The 20,149-nt window shown below is 42.3% G+C and overlaps 1 protein-coding gene across 3 annotated transcripts in view; it reads left to right on the forward strand.

Annotated features, from left to right (window-relative positions):
- SLC29A3 (solute carrier family 29 member 3) overlaps positions 1-17,339 on the forward strand; it is a 48,497-nt gene extending 31,158 nt beyond the window's left edge. For all 3 annotated transcript variants that reach the window (XM_054984268.1, XM_054984267.1, XM_054984270.1), the window contains exons 4-6: positions 7,220-7,446; positions 12,739-12,901; positions 15,255-17,339. In XM_054984268.1, the coding sequence (XP_054840243.1) occupies positions 7,220-7,446; positions 12,739-12,901; positions 15,255-15,930 (1,066 nt within the window). In that variant the 3' untranslated portion in view covers positions 15,931-17,339. The remainder of the gene's footprint in view (positions 1-7,219; positions 7,447-12,738; positions 12,902-15,254) is intronic.
- The last annotated feature ends 2,810 nt before the right edge of the window (positions 17,340-20,149 follow it).

The raw sequence follows: 20,149 nt of genomic DNA on the forward strand, positions 1-20,149 counted from the left end.
CCAAATATGGTTTCTTCTCTAGGTTTTTCTTGGTTTCTAAGAAAGATGGACGTCTTCGCCCTATACTAGATCTTAGAGACCTAAATGTGTGCCTCAACATATCAAAATTTCATATGGTCACACTCCTGTTTGTACTATCCTTCTTAGAGGCTAATAACTGGTTTGTTGTCCTTGACTTCAAAGATGCTTATTTCTCTATTTCCATAAGGGAGGACCACAGAAGAAACCTCTGTTTCAAATACCAGGGCAGGGTGTTCTGATACACAGTTTTACCCTTTGGGCTCTCAGCGGCACCTAGGGTGTTCACTAAGTATATGGCCCCAGTGGTAGCTCATCTCAGATCTCTGGGATGTTCCATTTTCCCTTATCTAGATGACTGGCTTATCACTGCCCTGTCTAGGGACCAGTTGATAAATGACATTGGGCTGGTTGTGGAAACATGCCAAAGGTTGGGACTAGTCACAATTGGAGCCTACCCAGAAAGTAGCCTACATTGGTACAATTCTGGATTCCATCATGGGCAGGGTCATAGGGCACTCACTGGCTATTAAATCTACAATAGCCATGTTCTTAAGAAAACGTTTTCAAAGTATTTGGAATATCCAAAGACTACTGGGGTTAATGGCAGCTACTACCTCAGTAGTGCCTTTTGCTAGGCTGAATATGGGTACCTTGCAAAATTGGTTTGTGCATAAATTCAGAGCATCCTCACATTTCCCTAAGCATAAGCTTTCCATTTTGAGACAATTTCTCAGATCTCTTGAATGGTGGGGCAGAGACAATAATTTGTTTAGAGGTATGCCCTTTGGCACTAAACAGCACCTAACGGCCGATGCATGTTTGCATGGCTGGGGTGCACACTGTGGTGATGTTTCTGTACAAAATAAGTAGACTGAAAGGGACTAAGCCTTCCATATCAATGTCCTGGAACCCAAGAGCTATATGTTATGCTCTTGTCTCGTTCACAGTTGTGCTCCCGTGCAAGGACATTAAAATCCAAACAGACAAAACTACAGCAATGTCCTCCCTCAACAAGCAAGGGGGCATGGCATTGCTAACCCATTGTGCATCTGGAATTGGGCAATTAACAATGATGTTTCCAAGCAGGTTATCCACAACTGGCTCTGACAACTCCAGAACAGATGTGTTGAGCAGGGTGCAGGGTCCCAACCAGAAGAGGGCTGTGAACGATATCTACTTGTGTCCAATATTCCTGCAGTGGGACATTCCAGATGTGGATCTGTTCGCAACAGTGATCAATACCAAAGCACAAGTGTTTTGTTACCTGGCAGGGAGCAATCCCCTTTCTGTCGGAGATGCCTTCCAACAAGTATGAACAGGTCACCTGTTTTATGCATTCCTCCCAATTCCATTGGTGACCAGTCATTTGCCAGATAGAGAGGGACAATTCAGATTGCATCCTCATAGCCTCCTTCTGCCCCATACAAATTTGGTTTCCAAAGTTACTTACTTTGTTCAAACGGAAGTATATTCCACTTCCGCAGACACCAAACTTGATTCAGTTGTGAGCACTGTTTCACCACGAGCTTGATTCCATATACTACGCATAGCACATTTGCCCCCAGGTATGAGTGTTTCTGTGCAGGTACAGCAGATCCTGATGCATGCTAGGAAACCTTCAACTAGGAGGTTGTACAATTCAAAATGGAAACATTTCTCAGAATGGGCACAGGGTAAGGGCTGTATATCCGAGAGTTGCCCATTACCTTTAATGTTTGAGTATTTTTATGAATTGAAGTCAGTGGGTTTGGCTACCACATCTCTTAAGATCCACTTGGCAGCCACATCTACCTTCCATGTACAAGTGAGAGGCAAGTCCATTTTTTTCCCATCAAAGGCCCCATCAATTTCTCAAGGGAATACTCAGTCTTTACCACGCCCCCCCCCCAAGGTTGCCACTTGTTTCATTGTGGTCCTTGTCTTTAGTCCTGTCACATCTTACGTTAGCGTTCTTTGAACCCCTAGCCACTTGCCCTCTGGAGCTACTGTCATTGAAAGTGAGCTTCTTCGTGGCAATTACATCAGCTAAGAGAGTCAGTGAATTTTCAGTGCTCAGAGCTGATCCACCGTTTCTTAAATTTCATGAGAACAGGGTAGTCCTCCGACCAAGTGTCCAATTCCTGCCAAAATTATTGTCTCCTTTCCACCTGTCTCAGGATATCACACTGCCTGTATTTTTCCCAAACCCTCAATCCAGGGCAGGGAAAGCACTAAACTCATTAGATGTCAAAAGAGTGTTATTTTATTGGTACAGAATGAAGGCGTTTCTTACAGATCCGCATTTATTTGTGTGTTTTGGGGGCCCAAACCAGGGCAGGTGGGCCTCAGTCCGAACCGAGAGAGAGAGGGGGGGGGAGAGAGAGGGGAGGGGGGGAGAGAGGGGGAGAGAGGGAGAGGGGGGAGCTCGGAGACTCCGAGAGCTACACATTTGTTAATTGTTATACTTAGTTATAACGTTCGTGACACAATTTCCAAGCTGCCTTTTAACTTATGTACTCCTTTAATGCAGAGTTTATTGCATTACTGCTACTAGTGTTGATGTTAATAAAATATGTCTTGGAGAGATTCACCCCGCCTCCTCTTTGTGTGTAACTTGGTGATTTCCCAATGTGGGACTGCACAGAAGAATGAAGATGAAAACAGAGTTGTACTTATCTATAACCATTGTTCATCGAGTTCTTCTGTGCAGGCACACATTTCACCCCCACCCCCCTGCCCTGCTGTGAACTCTCTGAAATGAAGGTTCAGTACAAGATTGCAGTGACTCAGGAGGACTATGGGGAAGGGGTCGCTTCTCCTGGGTAATCATGTAGCCATTTATACAGGAAAAGGAGTTGTTACATGACTGGGAGAAGCAGCTCCCTAAGAACATAACAAAAACGTCTCTGGTTGGCTGGCCTGCACATCCACAGTCCCAATATGTGCCTGCACAGAAGAACTCAATGAACCATGATTACAGGTAAATACAACCCTGTTTTACCTTGCCTCCCAGAAGGGAACTTTGACTCTTCAATGCTCAATTCTGGAAATCTAGTTGGTCTTTAAGGTGTTACTGGATCTAGACCTTGCTCTTTGAGCAACTATCTTGTTTGGAGTGCTGTTCTTGTGTCCTGATTTTTTTACTTGTGGTTTCTGTGGAAGAGGTATTTAGTGATAATGGTGCATAATTGATAAAAGTGGTGGATTAAAGTTTTAAGAACCTCTGCCTTGAAATTTTAGTCAAGTTGTGTTTTAGGCGCACTGTAGAGTGTGCTGTGTGAAAGTGTTTTCTGAGGGTGCCTCAGAGGAGGTGTCTAATCTCCCATTGTGGCTAGAGGAACTAGTCAGAGCAAGGCAGGCTAGGCCTCATTGTGTTCTGCCTCTCTTCACATGTGGCCTTTGCTCAAAGTGGGTAGATCTGCACCAAAAAATGAACAGCCACAATCATTTAGCCAAACTTTCTACCACAGGGTCTTGCTGCCTCCTTCCTCCCCCCACGTATGGTAAACACCATCCTTACCGCTTGGCAGGATGATACAGAGAGAGATCACCACAGGACTGTTCTGTATGAGCTCCGAGTCACAAAACAGTGTGGGCAAACACCACATAGATTTGAAAAAATGCCCTGGGGAAATTACAGGTTTATGCTTTGAGATTTAGGTACACATTGGTACATTGTCTTCTAGTGTAAACTTAAAAGTTGTCATTCCTTCTCCATGCAGACTTCCAAGTCCCAAACTTCAAAGTATAACTTCTGTAGACTCCTTTTCTGTACATTTGGCCTGGCTCTCAACAAGCAGCTAGGTTTTGTGTTTTCAGAATTTTGGCTATTTACACGGATTGGTCCTCTTAAATTCATCCTTCCTCTGCCAAGAGAACTGGAGAAGCAGAACAGGAGAGCTCCCACCTACTGGGTGAAAATCTTTGCCAAAGAACTCCAGTGATGCAGCTCCTCAACTCCTTGCTGGACTGTAGTCTCTAAGATGCTGTGCCTGTGATCTTCCTGGGCTGCTAATGCCTTTCGTCGTCTTTTATCTTCCACACATTCTAGAGAGTGAACCTGTGGGCAGCCATCTGAAAATCTCATGAGTCGAAGAGTGGGCACATTTTACTTGCTATAGTGGAAGACTGGATCTTCAGTCCTTTCCAGCAATGGAATCCCTCATTTGTTGAGGTGGCAGTTCCTTTCCTTTCTGTCAGTGCTTTGATGTTCTCCATCTCTATGGCTGTTATCACTGAAGAATTCCTAAACAGAAGACAGATTTTGCTTTCAGTTATACCGTGAAAAGGGAGAAAGGCACACGAGGCAAAAGAAGAAGACACAGAGATGATAATCACTTTTCTTACATATTTTCCAGGTTGGAAATCCATTTCACAAAACCTATTATGTGCTTAATGTGTTACGTTTTAAATGTAGCATTCATTTATCTCTGGCACGTTGTTGATTCTGCTGAGTGGCACATCCATAATCAATAAGTGTTTTATTATGCTAAGTTTTCAACATCATAAATACACATGAAGCCGGCTTACATTTATGGAAACTCCTGCACAAATCGGTTCCCCATGGTTCGCTTGCCGCCAGAGGGTAACTTACGGCTATTCTGTGCTCCACCCTCGTTGAAGGCATCTGTGATGGCTAAAATATTACAATACTTCTGAAATGGATTTCATGTTTGCTTGGCTGAAGGTGACATTTTTGAGAAGAGTGTGAAGAAGAAATTGGCCAGCATTAGTGTGCTAAAAGTGCAAAAATCAGAACTCTTACTAGGGTTCCTGTTTGCCCAGAAAATTAATTGTGGGCCTGTTATGTGTCTTTATAAGTATTCTGTTAAGGTTGCATTTGTCAGGAGTCCCTGAGTCAGGCAGGCAACATTTCTAACTTGCACAGTTAGCGTGGCACAAAGTATATCACAACTGGGGTCTCTTAGAGGAGAACATACATCACAAAGGATGTTTAAACCAGGGTCTTATCTCTGAAAGAGAAATAGAACATTCCTTCACTATTAGCTCTTGGTCATTTTCTTCCTTCCTTGCCTTCTGTGCTTAACGGGAGCTGATCAAGTCTTCACTGTTTATAATAAGCAACTTTCCTGTTCAGGTTGCTAATTACCATGTGACGACAAGAACATAATTGCTTTTCCCCAGCCTACAGTATTCCCCAAACAGACTCCATTGCTGTGTGTTGCTGTTGTGATTTCTTTAGAAATTGGCATTTCCAACTTGGCTGGGTTTATACAGAGATTGGATCAAAGAAGCACTGATCAAATCTCTACACATGATATCTTTTTAAAAAAAGAAAAAGGCCTTTTCCCCAAGCCTCCCCCCCCTTCAAGATTTGTCTCGTGTCTTTTTTGACGAGTTCTTTTCTCCCTATAGCATTGGTTCAGAGCAGCTTGTGTACTAACTACCTGGCTTCCTTTAGGTTCCTGAAGAATCCCCCAGGGGTGCCACATCCACAGCCTGCCTTAAGAAGAACAAGCAACACTGGATTGCTCACAGGCAGTGATGTAGCAGGGCTTTGGAGGGCGAGGGGGGGATGCCGTGTTTTCTTCATTTTTTGCAATTACAGCTGATTGAAGCTAATGGAGTCAGCCAAAGTGATGAACTATTTCAGCTCAGGGAAACCGCCTGTAAGCAAGAGAGTTTTGGTTTGTTGTTCAAATGTTGCATTCCTTGCTCATGCAATGTGTTCAGGCATTATAATCAGAAATTTCCTCGTTAAATGCAGGAGAACCAAAATCTGTTCCAGCAATTGATTCCCTGGCCCATTTGCCCATGCTTGGCTACAGCCCTGCTCAGTTGGCTGTGGAGGTATGGCTGCTTGCACATCCTGTGTTTTTCTCATGGCTGAGAGCTGGAGAGAGGCCAGTAAATGAGTGGAGGAAAGTAGCAAGCTTCCCAACCTTACAGAACACTTCAGATAGGAATAAATACATTTTCTTTTAGTTGGACAATATTGCTGAAACCTGGCTGTTCTTAGTGATGTTGAGATACTTCACACATATTTTTATATTATTTTCAACAAACGTGCACAATATACAAATAGACACTAACCGTTAAAAATACACAAAATCATAAATTCTGCAAATTTATATTTCTACATATTTACATGTTATAAATTCTACAAATCAACGTTCACATTGAGATATGCAAAGATTCCATAATGACTCAATTTGTTCCAAGTTTTTTCTTATCATTTTTAGTTGCACACATCAGACTTGCACTTAAAAACTGAAGAGTGTAAATGTGACAAACATCTGTTTGCAAACACCTGCATCTTGGAGAGTTGTGAGTGGCTGCACTTCTTTCAAGGTAGTGTCATACTTGATTTGGCTTCTATATAATAAATGAATTGTCCAGTTAAAGCCAAACATAAGTCCAGTGCAAAGATATTGCAGAGCTGATGAATTTCTTTTAAACGTTCAGTTCAAAAGTAGCTCTCTAGATTTAGTCTAAAACCTGAGAGCCCTCTTACTATAGTGGACAGAGTTGAGTGTACAGCATTTCACACATTACAGGAAATACAGATAGGATCCTCAGTGTAACAATCACAAGTGCCTTGCAGATTCTCCTCAGTTCCAACGACTCAGTTCCAGTGACTGTGGTACATGTGAAGAAGGGCCTTCAGCAGCCCTCCCCACCCCCCACCCCCCAAAACACAGTTTTTCTGATTTGAAATGATAGGGAGAGGGGTGCTATGTGGCTTATTGGGGAAACTCACAAATGTGCATATGAGTCTCTCTAGTGGGCCCAAAGCATATCCCAGAGACGGTTGCAGAGAATGATGAAGAACAGGGCAGATTGCAGGCCTCAATTTTCATATTAATTTTGGGTTTGAGGTGCCCCTCTGGTATTGTGAGGTGAGCCTTTCTTTTAAATGCTGTTTACTGCCTGTTATGTTTGTGGCTTGATTTGCTGTATAAGAATTCATTCACTTAGTCTGGCTGAAGGAGAAGTAATGCAGTTTGCATTTAGTTGTGCAGTGGCTGGAATGAGGCTCTGTTTCTCTGCCATTGGCAGTGTTGTACAAACTGTCTTCCCCTCCTTTTGTTTCCCCCCCCCGCCTATTCATTCTTTGCCTGTGTCCTTTTGTATAGAATCTCTCCTTTCCCCCTCCCACCGCCAAAAACCAGTTACACACCCTCTCAGTCAAGTTACAAGGAGCTGGGAGTAGGAGTAAGAGACTCTTGTTCAGAAGCTGTTTGAATTTCTTCTCTAGGGTCTCTGCTCACGTGCGCATTCTGTCCTCCTTGGTTGTCATACTAACCATCCTCATGGTGATCACAGTATTGGTGAAAGTGGACTCTTCTTCCTGGACTCGTCCGTTTTTCGTTCTCACCTTGGCTTGCGTGGCTGTCATCAGCAGTGCCACCACGGTCTTCAGCAGCAGCATCTTTGGCCTCACGGGGTGTTTCCCCATGCAGAATTCCCAAGCACTGATTTCAGGTGAGATCTGCCAATGCCATTTACTGAGTAAATGGGGCTTCTCCAATTGCTGGCATCTATAATTTAGTCTGTGAGCATAAATGCATGTGCTGTCTTTGGAATTCTGAGTAGCTGTAGCCAAAACCTTGTGACAGTAAATTCCCACTGAACAAAGTACGCTGTAGGCTGAATTTTTAAAAATAATAATAATAAAGAACCAGAGTGTGCTCTTAAAAGGAAGTTCTGACGGAAACTCAGCAGCTGATGTGAGCTGATATTGCAATTTCTGTAGATTTCCTTCTTTTTTTTGGTTTTTCATATTCTGATCTGTCTCAGAAGTTTAGTCTTGTGATTCCTGGACTTGAATATCCAGAGTTAACTTTTTTATATTAAAAGGGAAACATCTGCATTCAGCTCCATGTTTGTTTATATCTTAGAAAAAAATATGAAACTTTGTATTGTCTCATTTTATATTCAGCATTAACATTAATTTCCATAACTGATGAGTTCCAAGTTTGCAGCTATGAATGATGAGGCCCCTCGAGGTTTTGAAGGCGTTGATAACACTGGGAATGCACTTTAAGGAGGAGGAGGAGGGGGGTAACAGATGTGAAAATCAATACAGAGGTTTCAGAGATTCTTTTCTGTTTTTGCAATTAGGCCCATTCTGGTAACTGTTCAGCCAGTGGCTGAGGGTGGTATAAAAATACACAGGACACTGGCAATCTGAAATCAGATTTGAGAGACAAAAACTGAGCAATTTTGAGCAATTGAAATGTTTGTTTTAACTTTCACACAGCCTGTTAAGCAGTACTACAGGATGCTGAATCATAGCTTTATTTTACTTTTAGTGTGGTGACAGAGTGCCTTTTCATATCTTTGGAAACCTTTGCATAAATCCACAAAGTGCATCTGTGGCCACAATGAATGGGAAGGAAACGCAGATGCCTTTACTCACAAGATGGTTGCAGTGCCTGTTTCCCAGGGCTGATGCAAAAAAGTCTTGCCTACGCACTTTGTTCCATTCTCAACAGTAGTGGTTCCATTTAAGCTGTCTGCAATCCTGTGTACTTCTTAGCATGGTAAATGAAGGTCTCTTGATGACATTTCTCTGTTTAAAAGAAGGATTGTGTGAAGTCACCCTTACTGAAAAATGTAAAGTGTTGGGATTCTCAGGATTCCAACAGTCTAAAGGATGCACAAAAACCCTACAGAGACGATGTGCTGCCCCATGAGATCTGAAAGCTGGTCTTTCACAAAGAAGCTTGTATAGCCACCTTCAGACTACTTTGGGAATCATAATAAAGTGACTGCTTCCTGTGTGGATAATAAAAATTACCAAACAAGGCAAAGTAGGGGACTCTGCATATTCAAAGGGCTCCGAAGGTATGCTGAAGTTGCTGAAAACCACCACCAACACTCTCCAAACCATCAGCCTGACGAGGATTAAAGAGGGTCTGGGACATGGAATGTGGAGAGCAGCAGAGGAGAGATTAACCTGCTGATGCCCCTGAGAGAATCCTGGAGTGGGGGCAAATTTTGAGGAGTGCAATAGGGATTTCCAAATTGTCTCCTTCCCACTGAATCCTAGCAACCCCCCACCTTGTTCGTCTGAATTTCAAAGCAGCTTCCATATGACAGAGCTGCCCTTCCTCAGTAATAAATCCAAATGCTTCAGCAGGGGACAGTGTGCCCACTCGCTCTACCTATGTGCAGACTACTTCAGCCTAACTGTTGGCGCAGTAGTCTCCTTTTCATACTCAGGAACCCTTGAAAAAGTAGTATTCCTGATTGCATAGGCGAAGCCTACACCTATGTAGTAGGTAGGCCAGCTTAAAGGTGGGTCCTTTGTTGAAGATCCACATACTATAATTTGGAGGCTTGGACTGTACAAAACCTCCATCCTTAGTTTTAAAATGTTTCTCTCTCTCTCTCAGCAGAGAACAGGGGTTTTTTGGCAGGGGGACATTGCTCTCAAGTTTAACCCAGCAATATTTTAGAAATGTTAATGGCTTCCCTGGCCAGAGACAATGAAATGGTCAACTTGCACCTCCAGCTAGAAGCTGACACCTAGAAAGGAACAGAGACTTGGAATGTAAAAGACAATGTATCTTCCTAGAGATTTCAGGAAAGACAGTGATAATAAAACCCCTTGGCATGGAGGGGAAAGACCTTTTTTGGCAGATTCCATCTAGAGAGAAGGAACTCTCACAACTGAGCTCCATATGAAGGCCACCATTGCCATGTGGAGAAAACAAAAGGCTGGTTGCTTGAACAAAGACTCCAAGGTAATAGGAAGCTTTTAGAACACTGTAATTTCTAAGTTAAAGAGCCTGCCTTAGAATAAGATCAGCTAGGGCCTGTACAGTGTGAAGGACTAAGGAATCTTTTGGATCTCTTGCTCAGTCTGTTGCTGTGCTGAATGTGTGTGTGTGTGTGGACATTTTCTTTTTAATAAATGCTTTATAATTTTGAATGCTGGTAGTTGTTCTGTGTACCACATAGACCTCCACCATTTGAACACACTATGTAAACAGGCACCAGAGGAAGGGGGGGCAGGCAGTTGGCAAAATGCTAATTCCCCAGTGCTATGCAAGTGCAGTAAGCTGTCTCTGTGGGAACCAGTCTCTAGGTAGCAGGAGATACAAGCAATACAGGGAAGGGAAACTTGTCCTCCTTTTGGGTAATTCCTCCAAAGGCCAGTTGGTGGCAGCAGTACCAAAAGAGGGAGAGAAAACCCCTCCAAGGGTCAGGAAATCTAGGAGAGTGGCACATTGCCAGAGATATCTCAGAGGGCATTGTAGAGTAGTGCCAATGTGTCCATGGGGCTGTTCTGCCACAGACAGTAGCAATTGTGTCCACTTGTCAGAGTTGTACAAATAATTTCAGTTAGGTCTCCCTGAATGAAGTTTACAGAGTACTTGGGTTGTGAAGGCCTCCTCCAGGCTGGTTAAATCATGCTATGAAAAGATGAGTCCTCCTTTGGCAAAGACTGTTAACTTGCCTGTGCTTCAAAGTATACTTCCTTAACAGCTGTGATAAGACCCCTTCTGGATTTCAGGGTTTTTTTAAAAGGTGATTGATCAGGTGGTAGCAGAACAACTACAGACATATCTGGATCTGCCCTTGATCTATTCCACTCTTGCTTTGGACTTAGTGTGATAACAAATGGCTTTTGCTGGGTGATCTTCATTAGCAAATAGTTAAGGGCAATGCATCTTTGTTAACCCTGTTGGAGCTATTAGCAGCTTTTGACACTGTTGGAACAGCTGGAATCTAAGCTAGATGTGAGAATAACTGCCCTCCTCTGGTTTAATTCTTTCCTTTATATAGGATTCAGACAGTTTTTATTCGAAAGGTAGCATCAGCTGATTTGTGGTGGCCCATAAGGATCTATAGTGTCCTGTCTGCTCTTTAAAATTTGTTAAACCAAGGTCTACAACTCAGGCAATGAACGTGGGCCATAATGGATCTTGACTGGAGCTATAACTGTGCTGCTTTTCTGCTGGGAGATGGCCAACGGGGCCTTGCAGGGACATAGCAAGAACATGGGAGGGTGGGATCATCCATATGTTTGGTGTTATCAACAGTATGCAGATAAAACCCAACTCTGTATCTCTTTATCTAAGCGTCCAAAAGCTGTTCTGGCTGTCCGTGGGCAGTGTCCTAAAGCCACACTCAAGTGGCTGAGAGCAAACAAGCTGAAGATGAATCCAGACAAGAAGGGGTGATGCTAACTGGGAAGGCAGAAATCCTGATTGGGATTGATTTACCAACTTTAATTGGCACCATACTTGTTCAATAGCTCAAATTAAGAGCTTGGAAGTGGTCTTGGGCCCATCCTTGGATGGCACTGTTGCTAATATTCATCAGTTCTCAGTTACCTTTGCAAATAAGTTAACTCCCTGTCTGGATTTTGCCTACCTTACCACACTAATCCATGCCATCATAGCCTCCAGATTGGACTACTGTCATACACTGTGGAAGAAGCTGCCCTTGAAGATGATTTGGAAATTTCATTTGGTACAAAAAGCCAGGCTGGGGTTAGCCACAAGCACACACCGCACCTGTGCTTCATCATCTGTTCTGGTTACCTATTTGCTTCCAGGCCCAGGGCTTTAGCAGGGGGTTACATTTAAAGCCCTTCATGACTAGGTATCTCTGATCAGTTGCATCAGATCTCCTGATATGCTGCTATATGCCAGTTGCACTTCCTAGATGACCTCCTTTTGTGTCTCTTTAGGGCCGGTGTTGAGGAAGGGTTTTCCTAAAGAGATGTGGAGGGCCGCTTCATTTCTAGTTTTTTGCAGATTGTGTTAAAGGTATTTTATTTCCTAGAGCCTTTTGTGGAGGGTAATGCAATTGTTGAAAGATTGCATTGGATGGTTTTTATTTTGGCTTGTTTAATAAGAGATTTTCTTATGGTGGTGTAGTTGTTTGTTTATTGTTTTATTTTTAGTGTGCTTTGGTGTTGAATATGTAAGCCACCTGAGAGAGAGAGGCTGCATCCAAATTTTAAAAATAAATACCTGAAGGCAGGCGGCCATGATTCTGCTCCCCACCCTACATGCTCCGTGTAGGGTCATGCCACTCTGTACAGTGCTGGTCTCACACTGATAAATATAACTGATATAAGTTTGTCAAATACAGAAAATATACAGGTCTCTAATTTGATTGGAGGGCAGTGATGATAACAATAATTGTCCCTGCCCCCAGACATAACAATGGGTTGTCAGTTACCCTGGCAAGGCCCCTCTTGGGCAAGCGGAGGGGAAAGGAAGAAGGGAGGGACAAAAACACATGCCAAATAATGAGCAGGGAGGGGTCAAGTTGCACAAAGATAATCTGCTATGAGAAGAACCAGCCGAAGCCGGTTAGGAAGAATTTCTACAGTTAAAATGAATATATTACCAAAGTTGACTTTTTTGTTCCAATTCATATAGATGCCTTGGCAAAAAATGACCAATAATTTCATATGGCGAGAAAAGAAGCCAAGAATAAGATTTAAATTATTACAGGGTGGAAAAAAGAGATTTTAGCTGTACCAAATATCAGATTATAGCGCCAAGCAGCTGCACTAGTCTCGGTGTCAGACTGGTTTAGAAACTAAAATCAAAGGAATGTTAAACTGGAGGTCCATCTGATATTAAAGAACAACTTCTAGCCCCTCTGCTTTTTCTGCTTCAGCTGTTTCAATTCCAGCTAATCTGAGTTTGTTTTAAAGCCGTTTCCTCCACAAATCGTGTGTTGTAGGCTGGGACTTACTCTGCAGTTCTCTCATCCTGCTCCTCACCCTCTTTCTTTGTCATGTAGGTCAGGCCATGGGAGGGACAGTGAGTGCCGTGGCATCAGTGGTGGATCTGGCATCAGCATCCGATGTTACGGACAGTGCGCTGGCCTACTTCTTGATGGCAGATGTCTTCATTGTTCTGTGCATTGGGATGTACCTGATCCTTCCCAAGTTAGAATATTCCAGGTAATTCCCACCGGACTGTCAGGTCAACTCTCAGCGTGGGCCTGAACAATTTAGAGAGACAAATTTAGCCTAGCTTGCTATGGATGCCAAGAGCCTGCCTTTCCAAGGAAGGCTCTCCTCCTATACATAGAAGATGTTATGCTGTGCAACCAGTATTCTGCTGTTACTTGCTCTCTCTAGGCTGAATTTCCTGTTTTGAGCAACACCCCAGGTGGAAACTGTTGGGTATAAAATGGTGCACACTGATTCCCCCCCCTCTTGTTCTGAAAAGCTGCATTTGTATGGATATTGGGGCAGTGTCAGAAACTACACAAGTCACAGAGAGAGGACTGTTAATTGTGTTTTATAATCCCAAAATATCCGGGCAGCAAGCTGTATGAGCCCCATGGCAGAGTTTTCTCTGAACCCGTATTCACATAGTTCCTGGAGTTTTATCGTGGCTTTGTTTGTAGCCCGACATGGCTCATAGCTCTTGCTTAAGTGACTTTCCAGCTGTAGGTCAAACTGAAAATAATGAGCTTCTGACCTGCAGTTGAAGGATTTCTTGATAACAACCACTAAGGTCATTGCTCCATGAGAGACAGTCTTGTACAGGGCAAGCCGGTTAGTCAGAGCAGATCTGAGCCTTGTTTAATATCCTCAAAATTGTTTTTGCCTGTTTCAGCTCTGGGCCACTGTCAGTTAGCACAGAGGCCAGGGAATGCTGTGCTGCCTTACAGTGCAGTCACTAAAAGGATGAGTTGGGAAGTCCCCAGTTCAAATCTCTCATCTGTCGTGAGCCCACTGAACAACCTTGCTGAGCGGCTGGGCTCTCCCCAAATTTCCATTTGTGGATGATTTTAGTGACCTGCTTCATAGTATTGTTGCAAGAATTACTGAGATAAGGCATGTAAAGTACTTTGAATACTCAATGCTCTATATGACGTCTGTGCTTACACATCATCATCTGATATATCTGCTGGAAAAGACGTCCCTGTGTGTGTTTGTGTTCATGCACACGTGTGAAAGTTAAGATCACACTGAACAATCTGCCTCAAGCTCTCTTGGCTGCCGCAGAAAAACAAGGCAGCTGTTTTGGTCTGTTCTGGTGCAACAGAGTATTAGACTGACAAACAGCTTATTCTGGTGCAACAATGAATCTGGCTAGTAACAAGTAGTGTCGAAATATTGCTACTTAAATCGTTACAAAGAATTGTTGAAATAAATAGTAGTGGACTTTGAAGGCATACTCCAGTCCCAGTCTCAACTCTTTTAAAAAGTTATTTATCCTGAAATCTAGGAAGGTTAACATCAGCTGATTGTTTTCCTAACAATAAAACAAAATAATCATTTACACAATACAGTTTTTTAATGTAGCAATCAGTTTAGAGAAATTGCATTGTGTAAACTAGCCCAACAAGTCATCTATGAAATCATAAGTAAAGATGTCTAAACACTGTCCAGTGCTTTAGTATAGAAAATCTGTCACTATATGTAAGCATTTTTTGCCATATGATATGAAATTCAATTGCTTCCTCTGTTCAGGAAGTTGGTTGAAAGTCATTATCTGTTTTAATTTGAGTTTGGCACATGAAAATCCCCGAGTATTAGGTTATATACAAAGCATTTAACAGTCCATTTTTAAAGTAATAGAATAATAACAATAGGGAGTTACTTTGGTTGCCATTTTCAGAATATTTTTCATGTCTACAAGATTGGGCTTTGGTTTGGTATATCAAATAATCTATTAATGTTGACTGTGCTTCAAGTATATTCACCAGCCAAACTAACATCGGTATTTTCAGATAAATGCTTTGATATTTTTTAAAAAAAATATTTTATTCAGACAGAGTAGATGGTAAAATTGGTCCATCCACAAACCTCCACGAGGAGGGGCTTTCCACACTTTTAGGAATGTTCTGTGGGGGGTGGAAGCACACTCCCTGGCTGTTCCTCTATGTAAATTACACCAGCTTGTAAGCATCTAAAGCAGGCCTCAGAATCACCATAAGTCAGTTGCAACTTGATGGCACACACACACACACACGCGCACACACGCACACACACACACACACAGAGGTTTCTCCTGCCCAGATTCCCCTGACTATTAGGGCTGTCCTGGGGGTCCTGATGACCCTCCTGTGGCTGCTACAAGAGATCTTTTAAGTGGTGCCCAGATTGAACTTGGGGATGATAGATACGTTAAGTATATGTTTTATTTTCAATTCATGGCTCCTAGCAGTCTTGTTAGCTTTTGACTTCTAACGAGACATCCTTGTGGAACCGGCAGCTTTCCATTTCAGTCCTAGCATTTCTATTTTGAGTTTTTGCTCATTGGACCTCATTGTTTTTCGTTTGTCCCGTCTTCTTTCAGGTATTATATAAAATGCCATAAAGACAGCACACAGACACTCTGCATCTTACCTGGTGATAATTTGGAGGAAGATGATACAGCAGCTGGTAACACCAGAGTAATGGCACCAAGGACAAACAGAGTAGGAAGCATGCCTCCCTTGGGGGCCATCCTGAAAAAGACTGGCATGTTGGGCTTCTGTGTCTTTTATGTCTATTTCATCTCTATCATCATTTTCCCTGCGGTCTCCTCTGGTATAGAGTCTGTCAATGAGGACTATGGGAGCTTGTGGACAAAAAAGTACTTCACACCTCTAACAAGTTTTCTTCTGTACAACTTTGCTGACTTGTGTGGAAGGCAAATCACGGTCTGGATTCAAGTCCCTGGACCCAAGAGTAAGCTGCTGCCCATTATGGTTTTGCTGAGAACTTTTTTCGTGCCCGTCTTCATGCTTTGCAACTATCAGCCTCGACTGTACATCGCAAAGGTGCTCTTTGCCCAGGATGTCTACCCGGTGGTCTTCACGGTACTCCTGGGATTCAGCAATGGCTACTTGAGTACGTTATCCATCATCTACGGCCCCAAGGTCACACCCAAAGAACTGTCAGAGTCAGCAGGGGTGTTGATGATGGTGTTCTTGCAATTGGGGCTGGCTATGGGAGCAGCCTTCTCCGTTCTCGTGGTCCATCTCATCTAGAAGAGAATTGTACAAGTCTGTTCCCTAAGTTCAGCAAGTAATAAAGTATTTTCAGAAGGGGAGAATGGACATGTTCAAAAAGCTGATGCTTTCACATTTTAGTAGTTGAATGAACTGTGTACAGTTCAAGTCACCCTTCCTCAAAAGGGCATTATAGAACTTCAAAAGGGTCAGAAAAGGGCAACCAAAAGTATCAAGGGGCTGGAGCACCTCCCCTGTAAGGAGAAGCTGGAGTGTTTGAACTTTTCATTTGGGGAATAAGAGGAATAGTGGCAGGCCATGACAGAAACCTGTAAAAATATGTATGAGGTGGAGAAAGAGAGAACTATTTTCTCCCTCTCACAATTTAGAGGCATACGGTGAAGTTGATGAAACAGAAATTCAGGACAGACCAAAAAAAGTACTTCTTCACACAGCATACAATTAATTTGTGGGACTTGGATCCATGGTATGTGATAATGACCACTAGGTTAGATAGCTTTGAAAAAGTATTAGCCAAATTCATGGACAGTAAGACTATCAATGATTATTAGCACTGGTAATTAAATGGGACCTCCATGTTCAGGGGCTGTGTACCTCTGCATGCCAGTTGCTGGGGAGCACAAAGGAAAGGGGGCAACTTTGGCCCCTGTATCCCTGCTGTGCACTTTCTAGGACATCCGGAGAGCCAGTTTGGTGTAGTGGTTAAGAGCGGCAGGATTCTAATCTGGAGAACCGGGTTTGATTTCCCACTCCTCCGCTTGAAGCCAGCTGAGTGACCTTGGGTCAGTCACAGCTCTTTCAGGGGTCTCTCAGCCCCACCCACCTCACAGGGTGATTGTTGTTGTTTGGATAATAATGACATACTTTGTAAACCACTCTGAGTGGGTGTTAAGTCATCCTGGAGGGTGGTATATAAATCGAATGTTGTTATTATTATTATAGTTGGCCACTGTGGGAAACAAGATGCTGGTCCAGATGGACCAATGGACTGATCCAGCAGGGTGGCTCTTACTTTCTAGTTCTCTTTCCTGAAGGGATGAGAAAAAGCCTTAAATGCCTTGTCCACTTTTACAAGCCTGTGATGCACTGTTGAGCTTTCCCTCTCTTACAACAGAGGGCTTTCACCACTGTTCAATGAAGTTTACAGTTACAGTGTATGGACTGACTCCATTTCAGAATAAGTGCAGCTTTCTCTTCATTACATTTAGATTTATGGTTAAGGAAACCACTGAAGTCTTGTTATGGGACACCAACAGTCATTAAGGATTCTAAATGTTCCTTGTATTTCACCTTTGAGGTGTTGTCAATTCTGTTCAATCTGCACCCTTAGAACTGGGAACTCTGAATGGTCTTTATGTATGGTGTACTTTCTCTCATTTCTCAAACATTCCATAGGGGTGGTTAATAAAAATAAATTATTAAATCTCCTGAGTTGGTAAATGATGAACTTTGTTCAGCTAACAGTAGGGTTGAAGCAAATGACTTTCTGAAATTCATGTTTCTGAATCAGAAGAGGGCATTATGGAAAAATATTGACTTGTAATTGAATGCTCTGTGCTTATCATTAGGAGCAATCCTAAGCAGGTGTACTTGGAAGTAAGTCCCGTGTTATTCAGTGCAGCTTATTTACAGGACAGTGTCTGTAGTATTGGAGCCTTAATCACTGCAAAAATTACTATAGGTCTGTTTAGCTTTGTTTTCTTCCTACTGGTGAGTTTATTAGAATAAATGTTTTGTGTTTCAAGGTGCGTGTGTGGGGTGTGTGTGTGTCTAGGAGAATTAGAAGATGATTTTGAACAAAGATGTTTCTTGGGGGTTTTGCTGCACAGGGTTTTTTTTTTTCCTTTTTGATCAGTTTTGCTGCCATTCTGCTTTGGTTTATTACCTGATTTATACTTGCATTTTTGTGCCTTTAGTTTTTGCTTCTTCCCCCACCATTCCCCCCCCCCCAGTCCTTTTGAGACCTCTTTTAACCAGATCTTTTTTGGGAAGCTGATTTTGAATCATTTTTCCTTGTTCATGAGAATACTTACGAACTTTGAGAAGTTTAGCTGTGACTGAGTGGTAGAGTGCCTGCTTTGCGCGCAAAAAGTCCAGGTTCAATTCCTAGCATCTCCAGTTGAAAGGACCAGGTAGTAGGCGATGTGAAAAATCTCTGCATAGGCCTATAGAGAGTTGATGCTAATCGAAATAGAAAATACAGGCCTCAGTAGACCAGTGTTCTCTCTCAATATAAGGCAGTGCCATGTGTTCAATAAGAGCAAACAAAGTAACAAATCGTGAATGCTTACTAAGAGATGACAATCAATGACCATTCAACAAAATGTTTGTGTCGAAACAGTGAATATATCTTGTATATTTCAATGATCTCCAAACCTCCCAGAAAAAAATTAGCCAATAACCGCATTAGTACACCATCTCAGTAATTCCATAACATGTTATTGCAACATAAATATGTATTTATAAATTTATATTTTGTTGAATGGGAATTGATTGTAATCTCTTAGTAAGCAATCATGATTTCTTACTTTGTTATTGCTACATCATGATACTTTCTGATGTGTTGAGTAATTGTCAATATTCAAGACCTTTTGTTTCTATCCATCTTATATTTTCCTGGTTGAGAGGTAGGATCTAAATTTTACAGTAAATATAAATTCTGTATTATCCCTAACATTCATCCCAAGCAAACATTAATCCCAAGCACACTGCATGTGTGCACTGGCCACTGGATACTCAGTTTGCAGCAGTTCTTCAAGAACTAAAGGGTTATTAGTTAGAAATACAGAAATATGTCATTCTGGACCCAAAAAGTGTACATCACAAATAACAGAAGAAAGAAAGTGAAGGTAACCAGATGCAAAAGATGACAGGGTACCAGTACTTATTTGTAATGATGGCATTTTGGCAGATACAGCTTTTCTTGCTTGTGCATGACAAATTTACACCTGCCAAAATTCCCTTTTTAAGAGTCCTGTCATCCTCTCAGCATCTTAGAGAAGGTGGTGAATGAGGAGGCCTTAACAACCAGAAAGGTTAAGAATGGCCTTCCTGGGCCCTCAGGCTATTAGAGGAAGCGAGTTACCAAGAGGAAATGAGCGCAAGCATTTGATTTACTTGAGATACACATTCATTTCTGGCTTTCAAAATATCAAGGTAAAAAGTTCAAGATGGCTTCAAACCTGCTAACCCTTTTTTATCATTCAACTATCATTTCCCCTGCACTGAGATGAGAGAGAAAATTAAATATTCTCCATTTTATTTTAGCATCATTCTTTTAGACACCATGAATGATGCTAGAATCTTGAAACAGCGTCATAAATTTCCTTGTCATTCCCTCCTCTCTTCTTGGTATGCTGCTAACCACTGCATACCTAAAGGGCATTATTCTAACTAGGATTATTTATTCCAGTGGACCTACCATTTGAAAAATGTGTACAAGCTGAGTTTTGTAAGGCTTTTAGGGAGTTACAAGGTCATGATATACTACAAAATAGTATCCTTTAACTCAGAAAGAAAAAATCAACGATGGCCAATCAGTTTTAGATACTCATTTTAAAAAAAAAAATCAGCAGATAACCAGTGTTGGTACTGATCTCCCAAAATCATCCCTTTTTAAAACAAAATGGGCAAAATTAAGCACTTCTAAATCCTACCGATTTCAAGCAGAGAGACGTATGTATGTATGTACTAAGTTTACTCACTGATGTTAATTTTAATATCGTCAATTTAAAGATTATGGCAATTCCTTTTCTTAAATTCTTTTGATCTGTCTTGTGCTTCCTGAACACTAGGTCTTCAGCACTGGCACAATACCTGTGATGCATAAGTGTAGGTGTAGAGAAAGATCTGGGAAACCCAGGTTTGAACCATCACTCTGCATGGAAGCTCGCTGGGTTACCTTGGGCTGGTCATGCTCTCTCAGTCTAATCTATTGTGGCAATCATCCCCAAAGTCCCACCTGTCCTTCAAGGCTCTGAACCAATCCTTGTTATTTTGGCCTCAAATCCAAGTGATTGTCAGACAATTAGAGTGCCTGAGCTCCATGGATGGGAGGAGGTCAGCCAGCCTCAGCTTAAGAGCCAAAACACACGTTAAGAAATACCTAGGTTCAGCACGTGTTCTTTTACCTCAAGGTTTGCCGGGATCTGTAGGCGTCCTGGAAGCTTAAAGTTTAGCATTTACAGAGCAGCTGGGAGGGAAATGCAGGCGCCTGTATTTCCCTTCCCCTTCCTGC

Source organism: Eublepharis macularius, chromosome 6, assembly GCF_028583425.1.
Source record: "Eublepharis macularius isolate TG4126 chromosome 6, MPM_Emac_v1.0, whole genome shotgun sequence".
NCBI classification, from domain to species: domain Eukaryota; kingdom Metazoa; phylum Chordata; class Lepidosauria; order Squamata; family Eublepharidae; genus Eublepharis; species Eublepharis macularius.